Source organism: Geotrypetes seraphini, chromosome 8, assembly GCF_902459505.1.
Source record: "Geotrypetes seraphini chromosome 8, aGeoSer1.1, whole genome shotgun sequence".
Taxonomy (NCBI): domain Eukaryota; kingdom Metazoa; phylum Chordata; class Amphibia; order Gymnophiona; family Dermophiidae; genus Geotrypetes; species Geotrypetes seraphini.
The window spans coordinates 45,215,252-45,234,323 of NC_047091.1; the positions used below are offsets into that span (position 1 = coordinate 45,215,252).

General features: G+C 44.6%; 1 protein-coding gene across 7 annotated transcripts in view; it reads left to right on the top strand.

Annotated features, from left to right (window-relative positions):
- LOC117365282 (WD repeat-containing protein 62-like) overlaps positions 1-19,072 on the top strand; it is a 442,332-nt gene that overhangs the window by 200,310 nt on the left and 222,950 nt on the right. For all 7 annotated transcript variants that reach the window (XM_033955506.1, XM_033955511.1, XM_033955512.1 and 4 more), the window contains 2 exons: positions 8,368-8,438; positions 13,010-13,131. In XM_033955506.1, the coding sequence (XP_033811397.1) occupies positions 8,368-8,438; positions 13,010-13,131 (193 nt within the window). The remainder of the gene's footprint in view (positions 1-8,367; positions 8,439-13,009; positions 13,132-19,072) is intronic.

Genomic DNA, 19,072 nt, shown 5'->3' on the forward strand with positions numbered 1-19,072 from the left:
GTGATATGTTCTGGGGGTCTCGCGGCCCACCTGCACACGTGGGCGGAGCTACAAACAGAAAATCAGATTTCACCCATTCATGTCAATGGAAAAAATGTAAACAGCTGCCATTCTCACAGTAAATCAAAAACGGCTTGACCGATTTGAACGAAACTTGGTATGCAGATCCCTCACTACCTGGGGTGATATGTTCTGGGGGTCTCGCGGCCCACCTGCACACGTGGGCGGAGCTACAAACAGAAAATCAGATTTCACCCATTCATGTCAATGGAAAAAATGTAAACAGCTGCCATTCTCACAGTAATTCCAACTACCTGGGGTGATATGTTCTGGGGGTCTCTCGGCCCACCTGCACACGTGGGCGGAGCTACAAACAGAAAATCAGATTTCACCCATTCATGTCAATGGAAAAAATGTAAACAGCTGCCATTCTCACAGTAAATCAAAAACGGCTTGACCGATTTGAACGAAACTTGGTATGCAGATCCCTCACTACCTGGGGTGATATGTTCTGGGGGTTTCGCGGCCCACCTGCACATGTGGGCGGAGCTACAAACAGAAAATCAGATTTCACCCATTCATGTCAATGGAAAAAATGTAAACAGCTGCCATTCTCACAGTAAATCAAAAACGGCTTGACCGATTTGAACGAAACTTGGTATGCAGATCCCTCACTACCTGGGGTGATATGTTCTGGGGGTCTCTTCACCCAAGAATTTATATGTTCTTGCTCCTGGAGGTGAAACTAAAAATGTTGTTTATAATCAAGTTTTGTGTTTGTTGTATTGTATTCATTTTGTCAAATATTTCACATTATAATTTGAATATTGTACTTTTTATAAAGCTGTAAAAATATAATTTCATTCACCACTATAAAGTATCTTTATTTGAATCCATTTACATTGTTATTGCTATAATTAAATACCCGTGCAACGCCGGGGCATCAGCTAGTATATTATATAATGAATGAATGATGCATATTGAATAAGGAATACTTAAATAGAAGTGATTAAAAGAGTAGATAAATATAACTAATATATACTAAGGTGAAACAATTAGTGAATTATTTTAACCCTAAATTCAGTAAGCAAGAATTTAATATATTGACTTACTTAAAAGAGTTTTTGAATCCAACAAAAAAATAAACATATGGGTAATTAAAATATATACCCAGGTTTTCCCAAAAGGAGAAACCAATGTATATCTCCTATAGAACAATATATGTTAACTAAAACTATCAAGCATAATCACCAAATATGAAAACATTTGAAGTTACAGACTTAAATGTATACTACTCCCTGGCACTTGTCTCCTGTTACTTAAGTACTAATCTGGTATATACATTGCACATGCAGATCTCAATTTGAATTTGCTAATAATCAAACACAGCAAATTTAAAGGCACACGCAATCTCCCATAGATTAAACTCATCTGGTTCAGGTAGAGCTGCGCTTGATTTTTGCAGTGATGATGCTGGGAAGGCGTGCAGAAACTTATCCACCTCCATATTAAACAAGAATCAGCACTTCTTTGTCAATCTTGCTGCAAAATCATAGACTCTCCTTTCTGGTCAATCTGGAGCATGGGCCTTCTGTTCACATAGTCTTTTCCAAATATAGATCCCCCAAATCCTTTTCTGCATTTAACTGCATTAAATAATTCATATCTAATAGAAAGATAGCTCATTTTCTCTAATTAGCTTCAGTTCCAGTACCAACACAACAATTTTATAAGCTCATATATTCTCCCCTAGGTTAAGCTTCGCTGTTTCAGCTGTTGACTTTAGCAATGGGAATGTTGGGAAGGCGTACTGAAACTTATCCGCCTCCATATTAAACAAGAATCAACTCTTCCTTGTTCAATCCGGAGCATGGTCATCCTTTTCACATAGCCTTTTTCATATGTAGATCCCTACAATACTTTAAATCCTTTTCTGCATTTAATTGCATTAAATAATTCATGTCTAATAAAAAGAAAGTTTATTTTCTCTATTCAGTTTCAGTTCCAGTACTAACCGTTGATCTTCTGTAGCTCCCTTTGCCTTTTTCTGTCACCTTATCCAAATTTGCACCAATTCCACCAGATGGCAGTATCCCTCCTCAAGAGAGTGGAACTTGCAAGCAATCCCTCTTGAAAAATGTGTGTGTGTGTGGAGGGGGAGTTCCCCCCTCATACTAAAAGGGAAGGGAATCTCTCCGCAGCACAGACTTCGAGCCATAAACCAGCAAATCCAGAAGGTTAGCAGATTTTATAATTTAAGCCTTTTCCCCCTATTATACTGTAGCTTTAGCTAGCGCAGATAATAATAAATAATGAATTGTATACTAAATAAAAAATCATGATCTCCAACCTTATAGCAACCGTTTAGAACCTTGATGAAACTGGCCGTTATTCCATGGCGTACTGATGTTGTTGATTTAAGAAATCCTTTAAACATTCATATGTATCGTAAATGAAGGTTTTGTTGTTTATAGTCACCTTCATTACTGAGGGATAAAATAATCCATATTTAGCACCTATCTGCTTCAGCTGTGGTCTAAGTGTTAGCATTTTCTTCCGTAGGTCTGCTGTGCTCTTTGCAAAATCGAGGACCAACAAAACTTTTCTTTCCATATACCTTAACTCTTTCCTTTCCTTTGCAGATCTTAGTATTTCAAAAGCCTGATTGAATCGTAACACTTTAAAAATCAAGGGTTGCGGTCCACTACCATTATTAGTCTTTTTCCCAGGCACCTGATGTGCCCGCTCCACTTCAAATGGAGCTGTAAAATGGAGATCCAACAGCTTTGGGATAAAAGACTATAAATTGATCTGCCCCCTCTGCTCCCTCTTTTAAACCTAGAAGACAAACATTATTTCTTCTAGATCTGTTATTCAAATCTTCAAATTCCCTGTTCAAATTTTGAATGATCTTGTGGTCAGCATTGAAAGTACTCAGCTTCCCTTCAATATCTATTACATGATGATCCATAGTATTCATGCAGGTCATACATACCGAAAGCTGTTGGGAGATACTGGCTACCTCATCCTGCAACTCAGTAACTTTAGCATTAGTGTCAGTGATTAAATTTTTCATGCTATTTAATTCACTCATCACCGTTTCCAGGATTTCCAATGAGGATTCTGTAGGAAGAGGGACCTTTGAGGGTGTAGGCGGATCTTTCTTTACTCTTTTCCCCCCTCCATTCTCAAGAAGAACCGCATCTATCTTAGATTGGCGCATTGAGGCCATTAGGGATCAAATTTTTAAAAAAATTAATGAATTTATAGCAGTAAGAGCAAGGAGGAAAGGAGCTCAGTGACTGTGCATCCGCTTGCATTTGTGCCTAAGCCACGCCTCCTGGTTCTTACGATTTTTAAACAAGATTTCAGAAGTGTCACTCAAGGCTCAGTTATCCTCTCATTGCCATGAGCTTTTCACTCAAGGCTCAGTTATCCTCTCATTGCCATGAGCTTTACACACCCACCTCATAGGTCATGTATTTTTTATAATTTAGTGTAAATCGTATTTTTATTGTTGAACAGTACAGAGCCACAAACAACACTCCAGCATGAGCAGCAACCAAAAACAATTCAACAATAGTAACAGTTTTCCATTTCAACCCCTCCACCAATCCTACCAATTCCAGATAGCCCCTACCCCAGCCCCACCCCAATGCAAAACCAAGAGATCCAAAGCAGATGTCAGAAAGCTGCACTCTTATGCCTTTCGACACTCCAGGATCCGGGCCCTCCAACCCGCCCTTGTCCTAGAACCTCCCCCCCCCCAAAAAAAAAAAAAAAAAATCAAGCACATAACCAGTCACTCCACCAGTCACACCATTCTCCCTCTTTCACAAGATCCTGGGGCACCAAGACAAAAGGCAAGAACAACAAAAAAAAATAACATCAAGGCTGGTTAGAAGGAGTTCAACACTAAGCTCCGAGTCCGAGGGGGATAATGACTGAATATAGGCATCCCAAGTCAACAGGAAGACCTTCTTCTGTTTGAAAGACAGGCGAGCATGACACTGCTTTAATTTAGTATAAATAGTTATCAAAACTTAGTCTCCCCATAACCCTCATTATACTTTAAGGAGTAAATAGAGACAAACACTTATCTTTTATACCCATTCTGTCCATCGGCCAAGGGGATTAAATCCGACATGTTTTGCCTAGAACGGCTTTCTCAAGGATTTCCCCTCTTAATGCAGTTTCACTGAATGCCCCCACAGTTACTGATGGACAGAATGCGTATAAGTGTTTGTCTCAATTTACTCCTTAAAGTATAATGGGTTATGGGGAGACTTAAGTTTTGATAAGTATTTATATTAAATTAAATTATAAAAAATACATGACCTATGATGAGGTGGGTGTGTAAAGTTCATGGCAGTGAGAGCATAACTGAGCCTTGAGTGACACTCCTGAAGTCTTGTTTAAAAATCGTAAGAATCTGTTGAATTTTGAAAAACATTAAAAAAAAATTTGTTAGTATATTTCGATATTTCTTAGAATAAAGTTTATTTGCCAATTATTGAGATAAATATGCATGAGGCATGTCTCTTTCAAATGAAAGGAGACTTCAGGGTGAGAGGGCATAGGATGAAGTTAGGTGAAAAGCTCAGGAATAATCTAAGGAAATAACTTTTTTACAGAAAGGGTGGTGGATGCATGGAATAGGCTCCCAGCAGAGGTGGTGGAAACAAAGACTGTGTCTGAATTCAAGAAAGTATGGTACAAGCATGTGGGATCTCTTAGGGAGAGGAGGAGATATGAATGCTGCAGATGGGCATACTGGATGGGCCATTTGACCTTCATCTGCTGTGATATTTCTATGTTTAATGAAACCAAACAAGTTTGGCTGTGATTACCGTATTTTCGCGGATATAACGCGCGCGTTATACGCGTTTTTACCTACCGCGCATACCCCTCGCGCGTTATATGCCTGAGCGCGATATACAAAAGTTTTTAAACATAGTTCCCACCCCGCCCGACGCCCGATTCACCCCCCCCAGCAGGACCGCTCGCACCCCCACCCCGAACGACCGCTCGCACGCGCTCCCACCCGCACCCGCATCCACGATCGGAGCAAGAGGGAGCCCAAGCCCTCTTGCCCGGCCACTCCCCGACGTCCGATACATCCCCCCCCCGGCAGGACCACTCGCACCCCCACCCCGAAGGACCGCCGACTTCCCGACAATATCGGGCCAGAAGGGAGCCCAAACCCTCCTGGCCACGGCGACCCCCTAACCCCACCCCGCACTACATTACGGGCAGGAGGGATCCCAGGCCCTCCTGCCCTCGACGCAAACCCCCCTCCCCCCCCAACGACCGCCCTCCCCCAAGAACCTCCGACCGCCCCCCAGCCGACCCGCGACCCCCCTGGCCGACCCCCACGACCCCCCCACCCCCCTTCCCCGTACCTTTGGTAGTTGGCCGGACAGACGGGAGCCAAACCCGCCTGTCCGGCAGGCAGCCAACGAAGGAATGAAGCCGGATTGGCCCATCCGTCCTAAAGCTCCGCCTACTGGTGGGGCCTAAGGCGCGTGGGCCAATCAGAATAGGCCCTGGAGCCTTAGGTCCCACCTGGGGGCGCGGCCTGAGGCACATGGGCCCAACCCGACCATGTGTCTCAGGCCGCGCCCCCAGGTGGGACCTAAGGCTCCAGGGCCTATTCTGATTGGCCCACGCGCCTTAGGCCCCACCAGTAGGCGGAGCTTTAGGACGGATGGGCCAATCCGGCCTCATTCCTTCGTTGGCTGCCTGCCGGACAGGCGGGTTTGGCTCACGTCTGTCCGGCCAACTACCAAAGGTACGGGGAAGGGGGGTGGGGGGGGCGTGGGGGTCGGCCAGGGGGGGCGCGGGTCGGCTGGGGGGGCGGTCGGAGGTTCTTGGGGGGGGCGGTCGTTGGGGGGGGGGGGGGTTTGCGTCGAGGGCAGGAGGGCCTGGGATCCCTCCTGCCCGTAATGTAGTGCGGGGTGGGGTTAGGGGGTCGCCGTGGCCAGGAGGGTTTGGGCTCCCTTCTGGCCCAACTACACAAAGGTACGGGGAAGGCGGGTGGGGGTGTCGTGGGGGTCGGCCAGGGGGGTCGCGGGTCGGCTGGGGGACGGGCGGAGGTTCTTGGGGGGGGGGGCGGTCGTTGGGGGGGGGGGGGTTTGCGTCGAGGGCAGGAGGGCCTGGGATCCCTCCTGCCCGTAATGTAGTGCGGGGTGGGGTTAGGGGGTCGCCGTGGCCAGGAGGGTTTGGGCTCCCTCCTGGCCCAACTACACAAAGGTACGGGGAAGGCGGGTGGGGGTGTCGTGGGGGTCGGCCAGGGGGGTCGCGGGTCGGCTGGGGGACGGGCGGAGGTTCTTGGGGGGGGCGGTCGTTGGGGGGAGGGGGGTTTGCGTCGAGGGCAGGAGGGCCTGGGATCCCTCCTGCCCGTAATGTAGTGCGGGGGGGGGTTAGGGGGTCGCCGTGGCCAGGAGGGTTTGGGCTCCCTCCTGGCCCGATATTGTTGGGGAGTCGGCGGTCCTTCGGGGTGAGGGTGCGAGTGGTCCTGCCGGGGGGGGGGATGTATCGGACGTCGGGGGGGGGGGCATCAGGCTTTCAGGATGGGGACAGACCTTCAAGGGGGGACAGGACTTCAAGGGGGGACAGTGCACGGAAAGTCAGGGGGGTGAACGGAGAGTCGGGACAGCGCACGGAAAGTCAGGGCAGTGCACGGAAGTCAGGGGGGGGTGAACGGAGAGTCGGGACAGCGCACGGAAAGTCAGGGCGGGCGAAAGGAGCGTCGGGCATCATGCGCGGTATACCCGTGAGCGCGGTATACAAAAGTTTTTGTACATGTCATTGTGATTTCTGCGCGCTATACCCGTGTGCGCGTTATATCCGGGTGCGCGTTATATCCGCGAAAATACGGTAGATGGCAACACTAGTGATTGAGAAGCAAAACCAGTGTTGGACAGACTTCTACGGTCTGTACCCTGATCATGGCTGAACAGACAGGCCAGTGCTGGGCAGACTTCTACAGTCTGTGTCTTGAAAATGGCAAGGAAAAATCAAGTGTGCATATATAGTATCATCACATCATACCTTATGAATTTTTCTTGTTGGGTAGACTGGGCTGTAGAGATCTTTACGTGCTGTCATCTGCTATGTTATTGTGCTTGTTTCATATTTCTTGAATTTCTTCACTTTTGTTTTGCCATAAATCCTTGTGGCTGTAATTAGCCTCTTATAAGGTGATAACACATGATAAATATCTGAGATACTCCCACCCTTTTTTCATCAAAGATTTTAAACTCCAAAAACCTCGGGGGCGCTGAGCAGTAAACTAAAAATGAAAGGCCTTTTAAAGATAAGAGAGCCTTGGCCTGGACTCAGAATGGAGGCAAACACTTGTGCCTTCCTATTACTTTTGCAGAGATTCCAAGCTGGGCAGGTCCAGGATAGAGGTTTTAAGCCAGTTGTAGATTTCTGACAGCCCTGTCCATTGCATTATGGGACCTGCTGCACTGATTTCAATAGGTAGAATCGGGGAATACAAATACTACACTGCTTTGGGATGTAAGTATAGAACTAGAATTGACCAAAAAGTCTCCCTCTTGGAACTCATCAACTTTGCCAGTGCTACTTTTTCTCAATTTGCATTCCTATTCTAAAAGGGACAGTTCTTAGCTTATGAGTTCTCGGTGCACTTCCTGAAATTGACGCTGTCTTCACTATCAATATTTGTCCAAGATTAGCAAAATACTAGATAATTTGTATAGCTGAGTACTAGATTAAAGTTGAATTATAAAGCACAATAAGTAGGCTCTCATGCAAACACCTGGTTTTTAGATAGACAAAGGATTCCTATCTGCTCTAGGTACTGAGCTATAGCAGGCCTATTTTTGCTTATAAATTGCTATCAAAGCACTTTATCTTGTTGGCACCCCTCTTGAGCACTGTGACACATAATCCTCATGTATAGTGGTTACTAGAGTATGGGAACTGGAGATTAAACGTCAAGTAACTTCCAAAGTTAGTCAAACATACCTTTGGGTTTTTTTTTAAATATTGGCACTGTAAATAAAGCACATAACATTTTTGGCTGGACAACCTGCTGTCCAGCGAAAAGTTTATGCTTAAAACTGGGAAGAATTAGAGGCACAGAGTTCAAAGCTAACCAGATAATGGCATTTTTCAGCCACTGTCCAATTACATTTGAGACTGTGACTTCAGATACAGCAGAACTAAGAGCTGGATGTCTTTTAACCTGTGATAGTCAATGCTGCCAAGAATAACATATTTCACTGAATATCCAGTTAAAGATATCCTGTAACATCTTTTTATATCTTTAGCAACATGCAGTGTGCTGAATATCAACTCTTATAATTTAAAAATGTTCTTTTCTCCTTTTGATAGGAAGAAATGGCCAGGTTTACATGATAAGCTGTGGAGTTGATAAAAGTATTTATTTCCGCACAGCAGAGAAGGTGAGGCTGATGTTGGGCTATTTTTCTTTGCAGGGCTAGTAAGAAAAGTAGGCCAAATGCAGTGGGTATTTTGCTTTTATGTTTAGTTTTAGGTGGGGAAGGGAAAATTGAGTGTTTGTTTAAATTATTATAAACAATAACGCACACAGTGTGGGTGGGTGGAATAAGCTCTCTTGTCAGCAATTGGAAACTGAGATATACTGAAATATGATGTGCAACCCCCTTAGCCAGTCAGTATTTCTTAGTCTGCAGCAGGGTGGTAGGTCAGATAACAGTACCACCTCTTCTCAAGTCTGGGAGTAAAGATGTTTGTTTTGGTTTTTCTGGAGTTTAATAAAAAAGGAAAAGACAGGAGCTAGAGAGTGAAGCCTAGGCTTCAGAAACTCAGTCATCTAGGAGCCTCAGGAGATGTAATATCTGTGAGTTTCAAGTCCTCTCCCCCCCCCCCCTCCAAACAAAAAAAGCATTGGTATCTTGACATTTAAGGAGTAACTCTTGTGTGCTTTGGTCCCTTCTTCACAAATGGGGAACCTTGGGCGCCCAAGCTAAGTATTTCTGCCACAGCCAAAAAAATAAAAAAGAAGCTCTCGACTAGTATATGGTGCACTTCTGTCTGCTGTCTCTAATTTGTTTCTGTGAAAACAAGTGACTGTTTCAGCTTTTTGTATATATATATAGAGAGAGAAAGGCATTGCTGGAAACCTTTGAGTGATATCGGTAAGCCAGGAGAGCCCATGGAGATGATAAGTTTCTCTCCAGAATTTATTTTAATGCACCAAGTTTTTGATCTTATAGGTTGGGCTCCCATTGGCCTCAGTGATTTAAGCTCAGGTGGGGTGAGCTAAGGGTCAAACACTAGCAGGGACTTCCTTAGAAGCTGAATTTGGAGGCATTACTCTCATTAGGTTCTCAGAAGCCTGCTGGAGAGGCACTAAGGCCCAAGGAGGGGTTCAACTAGTTGATGCTTTGGAAAAGATAAGGAAGTTCTCCTGGCTGAGGATCCCTCAATAGATAGAATTTTCCACAAATAGAAGCTCCCAGACTTAATTATTCAGGTCATGGCAATGCTGGTGATAGCATCCAGGTGGACACCCTATTAGAAGAAATAAGGAAACTTTCTTTAGACCGGCACAGAACAGATGGGTTTATGCTCCTCTGCCAGCAAGTGGAGACATATTGACTTTTGGCAGTAGTACAAGTGGGCTGTGAAGTCCCATTTACAATCAGTCTGTTCTCAGTCTCCAGTAGGTAGAGGTGGTAAGCCTGCACAATCTTTCTTTTGGTTAGCTAGGGCTTGTTGGATCTGATTAGTGATTTTTTTCCTTGTCCCTTTTTGCTGTCTGGTCAGAGATTGGGGGACCCTCTTGGGGGTCCTGCCAACCTCGGGGGTGCCACATTTGAAAGTGTCGAGTCCCTACCCCCATTTCCCCACCTCCCCAAATTTTGTTTCTTTAGAGGAGCCTCAACTGTACGCCTGGCCACACTTCAGGCACAAACTACAGTTTAGAGAGCCAGTGGGTTCTGCTCGCTTGATCTTTACAGTTGTGGGATATGAGATTACAAAAATAAAACCCCAAAACTTAAAAGGGCCTGAAGTGGCTGTGTTTATCCGGCAATTTTGTGCCTAGGTCTCTGCGTATGTTGTGAGCACTTTTAAAAAGCAGAAAAAGTGTGTTTTATGTGCATGCCGAGCAGTGGATACAGCTAGTGTGTGTGCAAATTGTTTGGCTGCTTTGAAGGGGAACAGGCTTTGTGTGCTGGCGTACAGGGTTCCCTTTCATGTGTGCACTGCTCATTGGTGGGAAATGCTGGAAAAGTATAGGCTTCCCCTGCTGCCCATACTGGAGTTTCCTCAACAGCCAGCGGTCAGGGAAATAAGGCTGTTTTGACTGCTGGAGGGTGCTAGGGATTCCCTTTCCACCACAGAGGCTGCTTCATGCGGTTTTGATTTAGCTGCAGGGTCTAGTCAGGCCTCGTTGCAGCTACTTATCTCAGGAGACGGTTTTTCAGCAGGCCTTCTTTTGGTTTTAGCGAGAAGCTCACTATTTTGCCCATGGGCCTCAGGTGAGCTTCCTCCTGTTTTAGAAAGACAGGAACAGGTCCTCGCTGTTTCTTCTGCACCTGCAGTGAGTTCTGTGGTGCCGAAGCGGGCTTTTTTGCCCTGATTTTATTTTAGTCGTGTACAAGGCTTATTTACAGATGGCTGTGGGTCCTGCTTCTGTACCGGGGTCTCAGGGTCTTCTGGTGGGGGGCCTTTGCCTTCCATGGCTGCCCCCGTTCAGTCTCCTCAGCCATTGTCCAAGCAGCCGTAGATGTTTTGGGTCGAGGACTTTTATTTATGGCTGTTCCTGTTTCGCTGGATGAGGACTTGGATAGTATACAAGTCCCAGACCCATTTCACTTGGCGCAGTCTATGGGACTTTATCCCATCCTGTGGTTGATGCAGTGATCTTAGCCATTGCATGTTGCCATACCGTGCCGGTTGACGGTGGTTCGGACCTGAGAGACCCGTAAGATGGTGGCTCTCCTTAAGCAAAGTTTTGATGTGGCTGCCTTGGCTTTCTAGGTGACGATTTGTGGTGGTCTGGTGGCCCAGGCTTGTTTCTGGTGATCTGAGCGAATCCGTGACCAGGAGTTGGCCAAATGGTCATTAGTGGATCAGGAGGTGGCAAAGATTGAGCTCAGTGCTTCTTATCTCTCTGATGCTATATTAGATCTGTTGAGGGCATTAGCCAAGTCCATGGCCCTCAGAGTAGTGACTCGCCATACCCTATGGCTTTAGGATTGGTCAGTGGATGCAGCCTCTAAGTCTAAGCTTAGTAAATTTTCCTTTTGAGGCTCCTTCCTCTTTGGGGAGGAGTTGGATAAGCTGGTTCAGGCTTTAAATGACTCCAAGGTGTCTCAGCTTCCGGAAGACTGCCCTCGCTAAGCGCCATGGGGTGGTGCCACCAGTGGGCATTTGCGGGACTTTCATAGGAACCGCCCTGGTCAGGACTCGGCTCCCTTTCTTTCCAGAGATTGCTTCATTTACATAATGTAATTAACAATCTCCCTTTCCCCCTCCCTCCTCTCGTCACCCACTTGTCTCAATTATGTCTTTGTTTTGTCATTAACTTCCCCATTTTTTTTCTTAGCTATTTATGCAATTTTAAATATCTTGTATATGTATATTTTTAAAAAAAATATTTTTATTATTGTAAACCGACCAGATACTTGTGATGGTCGGTATATCAAATTACAAATAAACTTGAAACTTCTTTCAACGCATGCAGTCCTTTCATGGAGCCTACCTGTTTCATGTTAGTCCTATTACTGTGTTTCAGTTTGTCATCTCCAAGTTTACCCCATTGATTGTATTATTTATTCTTATGTTTGGTCATTTTACAATTGTTATACTGCCAACAAAATTGCAAGTTTTATGTTAAACTGTATGATGTACACCACCTTGGGTGAAACTCTTCATAAACATAACTAATAAATTCCAATAAATAAAATAAATAAGGCTGCAATTTTGGAGAAGACTTTTCCCTTCGCCAGACCGAAGGGAAGGGTGCAGAATGGAAAACGCTGAGAAACTGAGAAGCAAAGAAACTTCTGATGACATTTCCAAATAGGAATGCTTGGGCAAAACATGGCTGTGTACAGTTTTTAGGTCTTTTAACTAAATGTTGTGATAGACAAAATATTTTTAGGACTTTCTTAGTATGATCTACTCTTTGTTTGCACCATACTGGATCTTGCAGATCATCTGCCCTCTTGGGTTTTTGGTGGATTTTTTTGGCGCCTCTGCATGGAATCAGTTGTGTTGCTGGATAAATAGTTCTTAACACATATAGGATCCTACAGTCATCAACAGTTTCTCCTTTTTTAAGATCTCGGATGTGCCACTCAAAAGCTCAATTTTCTCATAGCTATTATGATTTTTGATCCACCCTCGTCATTGATCAATTTTAACTCTCTTCTTTTAATATAAACTTTTTTAAAACTAACTTTGACGTGTTATATTTAAAATTTTTAAAAGTTTGTACTTATCTTAAATAACTCATGTCTACCAATTCAGGAATTTCTTCTGACATGAATCATTTAACCTTTCTCTCCGACATGAACAACTCTTTGTCAAAGATCAAAACCCAGTTAAAAAAAAAAAAAAAATCAATAAGGAGATGCCTATATATAGTGGTTTAATATAAACTGGATAAATAATGTCAGGGTCAAATCCAGGAGTCTTTCTTTTAAGATGCATATTAAGCATAAGTCTTTCAGGCATAGATTTCAATGCAGTTTGACATCACATAGCCAGCATTGCTGGTGGAAATAAGCTAAAGTCTGATAACAATAAATATTATGGTGGGAGGGGGGAGTTTATCGCCCACAGTGTCATTTGTCAGTACTTGTTTTGATATCTTCAGTGTGTGTGAAGTGGATAATTATACTCTTGCTAACATAAGTATTTCTAAGAGTGGGGAGGGATGACTAGGTTTTGCTGAATATGCTTCTAAATGGTATAAAGTTTTCTTTCCTCTAAAAAAATGTATTGCATACATCTGCAGCTTTATCTCTTCTTGGTGCAGGTTTTAGATGGAGTGAGTTTCTCAAGAACTCATCATGTTGTGGACAAAACAACTTTCTACGACATGGATACAGATGTGTCTCAAATGTCTGTGGCTGTAGCCTGTCAAGACAGGAATGTCAGGCAAGTATTGCTTAGTGGGTTTAATATTATGTAAAATTTCAACCTTTTTTCTCCATCACCACCCCCAACCACCTTACCTGCCTTTTTGTTAGATTTTGAATGTTGTGTTTCTCTAAAGTAATAACAAAATGCCTCACCTGCTTCTTGGAGCAACTGGTCCAGGAACCGACAAGGAGGAGAGCTATTTTAGATTTGGTCCTTAGTCCAAGGCATAGTACAGGAGTTAACTCCTCCTTCCTCTCTGGTTATTCTAGTCCTCTAAATTTTCTCTTCATTTTGCCTCTTCCCTCCACTGGAGTTCCTTTCTACCCTAACTCTTGTTAACCGTGTCGAGCTTTGCGAATGTAAAGATGATGCGGTATACAAACCTAAGGTTTAGATTAGATTAACTGTGTTTGGTCCGCTAGGAAACAGTGATCATAAAGTGATAAAATTTGAGCTGATATCTGGAGTGACATCGTAAAAGAAATCTGTGAAGGCCAGTGTTCTCCCTAGCGCCTTTTAGCCAGGCGCTGCGCCCGGCTAATTTATGTGAGCACCCGGCTGTGATCTGCCACGAATCCTGCTGCTGCCGCTGATCAACATTAAAGAGCCGCCGAAAGTTCCCGCCCGACTTTTTAAAAAAACCCAAAATGGCAGCAAGCAACTTGAACCCATGCTCTGGGGCTCTAATAGTACAACTGTCTGTTCCAGTTTCCCTTCTCTTCCCTCCTCAACCGGAAGTTACGTCCCGGGGGGGTAAGGGAAGAGAAGGGAAGCTGGCACGCACAGTGGAACCATTGGAACCCCGGAGCATACGGGAGATAGGTCAGTGACGGAGGGAAGTTAAAACTTGCCTTGCTGCTCTTCCTTGCTTCGGGCCTTCCTGGCTGCCAGGTCCTGCCTACTTTCTGTTTCCACGAAGGCAGGACCCGGCAAGGAGAAAGGCCCGAAGCAAGGAAGAGCAGCAAGTTGTAAGCTTCCCTCCTTCGCTAGGTCAGCGATGAAGGGAAACTTACAACTTGCCTAGCGACTCTGCTGACGGGTGTGTGAGATGGGAGGGATGGGAAGAGAAATGCTGCTGCTGCTGCACTGAATGGGGGAGGGGAAGAGAAATGTTCTGCTGCTGCCCCCATTTTTTGGGGGGAGGAGAAAGGGAAGAGAAATGTTGCTGCTGCTATACCCAATTTCTTTGGGGGGAGGGGAAAGAGAAAAGCTGCCACACCCAATTGGGGGTGGGGAAGAGAAAAACTGCTGCTGCACCCAATGGGGAGGGGAAGAAAAGTGCTGCTGCTGCAGCTGCACCCAATGAGGGAGGGGAAGAGAAGTGCTGCTGCTGCAGCACTCAATTGGGGAAGAAGGAGAGGAAGAGAAGTGCTGCTGCAGCAGCACCCAATTGGGGAGAGAGAGGGGAGAAGGAAGACCAGGGAAGGGACAGGAGATGAAAGTGATGCAAAGACCATGGGAGGGAGGGAAAGGAAAGGAGCTACCAGACCATGGAGGGGGGGGAGAGATGTCAGCTCATATGGGAGGAGGGGGAGGAGGAAGATGCCAGGGCATGGGGGGAGAGAAGGGAAGGAGTTAGAGATGCCAGACCATGGGGTGGAGTGGGAAGGAAGGTAGGAAAGGAGATCAGAGAGATGCCAGAGCATAGGGAAGGGGGTGAAGCTGAAATGAATCGTATTGAAAGGGTACAGGATATACAGTTTATTGAAGGGACATAGAAAGAGGGAAGATGCCATATGGAACAGAGAGAGGACAGACACTATATGGAAAGGGCAGAGAGGGTAGACAGTGGATGCAAGGGGCAGAGAGAGGGTGGACAGTAGATGGAAGAGATAGAGAGAGAGAGGGCAGAGGCTGGGTGGAAGGGGCAAAAAAAGGACAGATGTTGCATGGAAGGGAGCGAGGACAAACATTGAATAGAAAGAAGAGAGCGAAGAGAAGATGATTAAAGCAGAAACGACAAAAGGTAGAAAAAAATTTTTTTGGTTGCTTTACATCAGGGATCTCAAAGTCCCTCCTTGAGGGCCGCAATCCAGTCGGGTTTTCAGGATTTCCCCAATGAATATGCATGAGATTTATGTGCATGCATTGCTTTCAATGCATATTCATTGGGGAAATCCTGAAAACCTGACTGGATTGAGGCCCTCAAGGAGGGACTTTGAAATCTCTGCTTTACATAGAAAAAAGTAGTATTGTAACTGTATTGATTAAAGTTTATAAATAGGAAATGGAAATAAGGAACTTTTTTTGGGACTAAACCCCTTTCCTCAGGTCAGGACAGGATACCATAACAGTAGGGGTGGCCAAATGGTCGATCGCGATCCACCAATAGATCGCAAAGGTAATGTGGGTCGATCGCGATCAACCAGTAGATCGCAAAGGTAATGTGAGTCGATCGCGTTGCCTTTGAGATCTTTTTCTTCCTGCCTCCCCGAGCCTGGCCAGGCGCATACAAGCGCCGGACTCACAAGACTTCATCTCCGACGTCAATTCTTACGTTGGAGAGGAAGTTCTGGGCCAGCCAATCGCTGCCTGGCTGGACTGGAACTTCCTCTCCGATGTTAGAATTGACGTTGGAGGTGAAGTCTTGTGAGTCCGGCGCTTGTATGTGCCTGGCCTGGCTCGGGGAAGCAGCAGGGAGAAATTAGCATGGTGGCTTAGGGGGTAGGGAAAGAATCAGGGAAGTGGAGAAATCGTCGCGATGGCTTCGGGGGCAGGGGGAGAAAAATAGAAAGACAGGCAGGCAGGGCGAGAGAGACAGAAAGAAAAGGGGAGGGGCAGAAAGAGAGAAATATTGGATTTACAGTCAGAAGAAGGAAGTGCAACCAGAGACTCATGAAATCACCAGATAAAAAGGTAAGAAAAATGATTTTATTTTCAATTTAGTGATCAAAATGTGTTTGTTTTGAGAATTTATATCTGCTGTCTATATTTTGCACTATGGCTCCCTTTTACTAAACCACAATAGCGGTTTTTAGCGCAGGGAGCTTATGAGCATCGAGAACAGCGCAGGGCATTCAGCGCATCTCCCTCCGCTAAAATCCGCTATCGCAGTTTAGTAAAAAGGGAAGGGTATATTTGTCTATTATTGTATAGTTGTTCCTGAGGTGACATTGCATAAAGTCATCTCCCTTGACCTCTTTGAAAACATTACATTACATTACTGATTTTTATTCCGCCTCAACCTTCAGTTCTGGGCGGATTACAAAAGAGACAACTGGACATTTCCAGGATAATTACGGAGAGAATTCTGGTCATTTCCAGGAGAAGTTTCAAGAATAATGGAGCTATATATTTCAAGAGCTACAAGATGCTGTACAAATAGGAAATAGTGCAGATCCAGTATATATACCGTTAGGGAAGCAGTTGACATGCTTGAGACTAAAGAGAAGGGAACTGGTGAAGGGGGGAGGAGGGGGGAGTTGCGTTGAGGGGGGTCCGGTTGGGGTTAAGCCATCTGTATAAATTTTTTGAAAAGGTGGGTTTTGATTTCTTTGCGAAAATATTTGTAGTCGTTGGCTGTTATCAGCAGGAATATAAATGATAATTAACATTGTTATCAGTGGAATATAAATAATAATTAACATTTTCTCTGCGTATAGTGTGTTTTGTGGGTTGTTTTTTTATTTTTTTTATTTTATTGTTGGTAGATCATTTTGACTTGGTCATTTTAAAAGTAGCTCGCAAGCCCAAAAAGTGTGGGCACTCCTGCTGTAGAGCTATTTCTTGTATGACTGGATGAGCTATATTTATCTTTTTTTTTTTTTTTTAGTTGTATAAATTCATGCAGAAATAAATGGCTAGTTTGAATCTAATGACTTCATTAACGCATTTCCCTTTTTTTAAACCTCTATACCATTTGAAAGAGGGCAAATATCTAATTATTCCCTTCTAGAATTGGATACTTCTTAAATTTAGTAAAAATATTTGGCACAAGTGTCAAACCTTAAAAAAGGAAGTCATATTGAGCATTGGAAAATAATAATTAACTAATAAAAATAGTACACATTTAGGGCTCTTTTTACTAATCTGCGATAGCGGTTTTATAACGTACTTGTCATAAATCTGAGACTTAAGCACTTATAAACATTCAGAAACAGTTCATCAACTCTTAACAAATAAAATCCCCCTCCGTTCCGATCCCTCCAGAAAAATCATAAATCAGAAAATCATTTAAACATATACCTCACCCCCTGGATGTGCAATTATTATATCAAACAAAATTAAAACTATAATAATTAAACAAGACATCAATGGGCCCCAAATTAATTTAAAAATTTTGTGTTTCTTGATAAATAAGCATTTGTTTTTTCATATTTATACAATAAACATAAATTTGCCCACCAGAATGTAAAGCTAAGACAGTCCCAATTTTTCCAGTTGCGCGTATATTTATCTAAGGGATCCTTTACATGCAACACAGTTCCACAAATCACAACCTCATAAGTCAAAGGGATCGCAGACTCTAAAATATTATTAATATGTCCCCAAATCAACTTCCAAAAACTCAATATCATAGGACAAAAAAATAGTAAGTGATCCAATATTTCTATGTCTTGTGACTGGGCCGGTTCCTGAATAGGTGGGAAGCCAGGCTCGGACCACAGGCAGATTTATTGTAGCACCTTTTATATGGCTGGATGAATGAAAACCCGGAAGACGGATTCTCTAGGAACTGGATTCAGGTTTATTGAAGTTCAAAAAAAAAACCAAGTTGGAACATATAGTTAGTTCTGCACATTTTCTCCAAAGCATAACATGTGCTCTAATCCTTGTGCCCCGCCTGGAGCTTCCAGGTCCACTAATACATCACGGGACGTGTCGAGGTGGAAGAAGACATCTTCTTTCTCAGGGGACCCTCGGTCACAAGGGGGCATCCATTCAAACTCAGAGGAGGGAAATTCGATAGTGACATAAGGAAGTATTTCTTCACAGAAAGGGTTGTAGATCACTGGAACAAGCTTCCAGAGCAGGTGATCAAGGCCACCAGCGTTATTGACTTTAAGAATAAATGGGATGCCCTAGTAGGATCCTTACGAGGGTCGAGTTAAAGAACTAGGTCATTAGTACTCAGACTTAATGGGGTGGGTCAGTAGAGTGGGCAGACTTGATGGGCTATAGCCCTTTTCTGCCGTCATCTTTCTATGTTTCTAAACATAGCAAGTTAATGCACAAGCCCAAAACAAAAACCAAAAAGGTTTGGGTTCCAAATCTCCATACACTGAATTTGTCCTTAGTTGCTGGATGTAGCCTGTCATCACCTGGGCTAACTTCCAGGGGTTTCTTATACAAGTTTGTCAGAGGTAAGGCAACTCAAAACCTCTGATAATGACTTTTCTCAATTGGACAGGCCTGCCCCGGCTCTGCTCCAAGCACTGCTTGTGTCCAGGGTTTCAATTAACCTGGACTGGATTTCGGGTAGGACTAGCAAGACCTCTCATATCTCACTCTCCCCTATATCCATGTCTTCTCCGGGCTCACTCTCCCCAGGAAGGCTGTTCATCTTCCAGTCATTAGACTCATAGCCACGGCTGCTTCTCCACCCCGGGACCCCAGGTGGTTCTTCCCAACCCCCTCCTTGCCTGCGTGTTAGCTCCTTGCTAACCTGTCCTCTCCAAGGCCAGTCTTTTGGTCCACCTTCCCAGGGTTTGTCCAGCAAGGCAGGGTAGCATCCAGGGATTTCAATCTCCCTCCTGTTGGGCTGTCTCCTGGATATCGTACGGGACTGGGGCACAGGAACTCTTTGGAAGCTGCACTCCCTGCTGGTGGCTGGCTGATTGCGATTAGCACCAGCTGAGCTCCCCTGCTGACTATCCCTGTTTCGTATTTGAGGCTGTTGGAGCTGCACCCCCTGAGGACTAACTCCACCCCCTCCTGGGTGGGTTTTAGATTTTGGAGCCTGAGGAAAGGAGTAATAGGGGGAAGAATTAGGTACTGGGGCCCTCCCCCTCTGGCT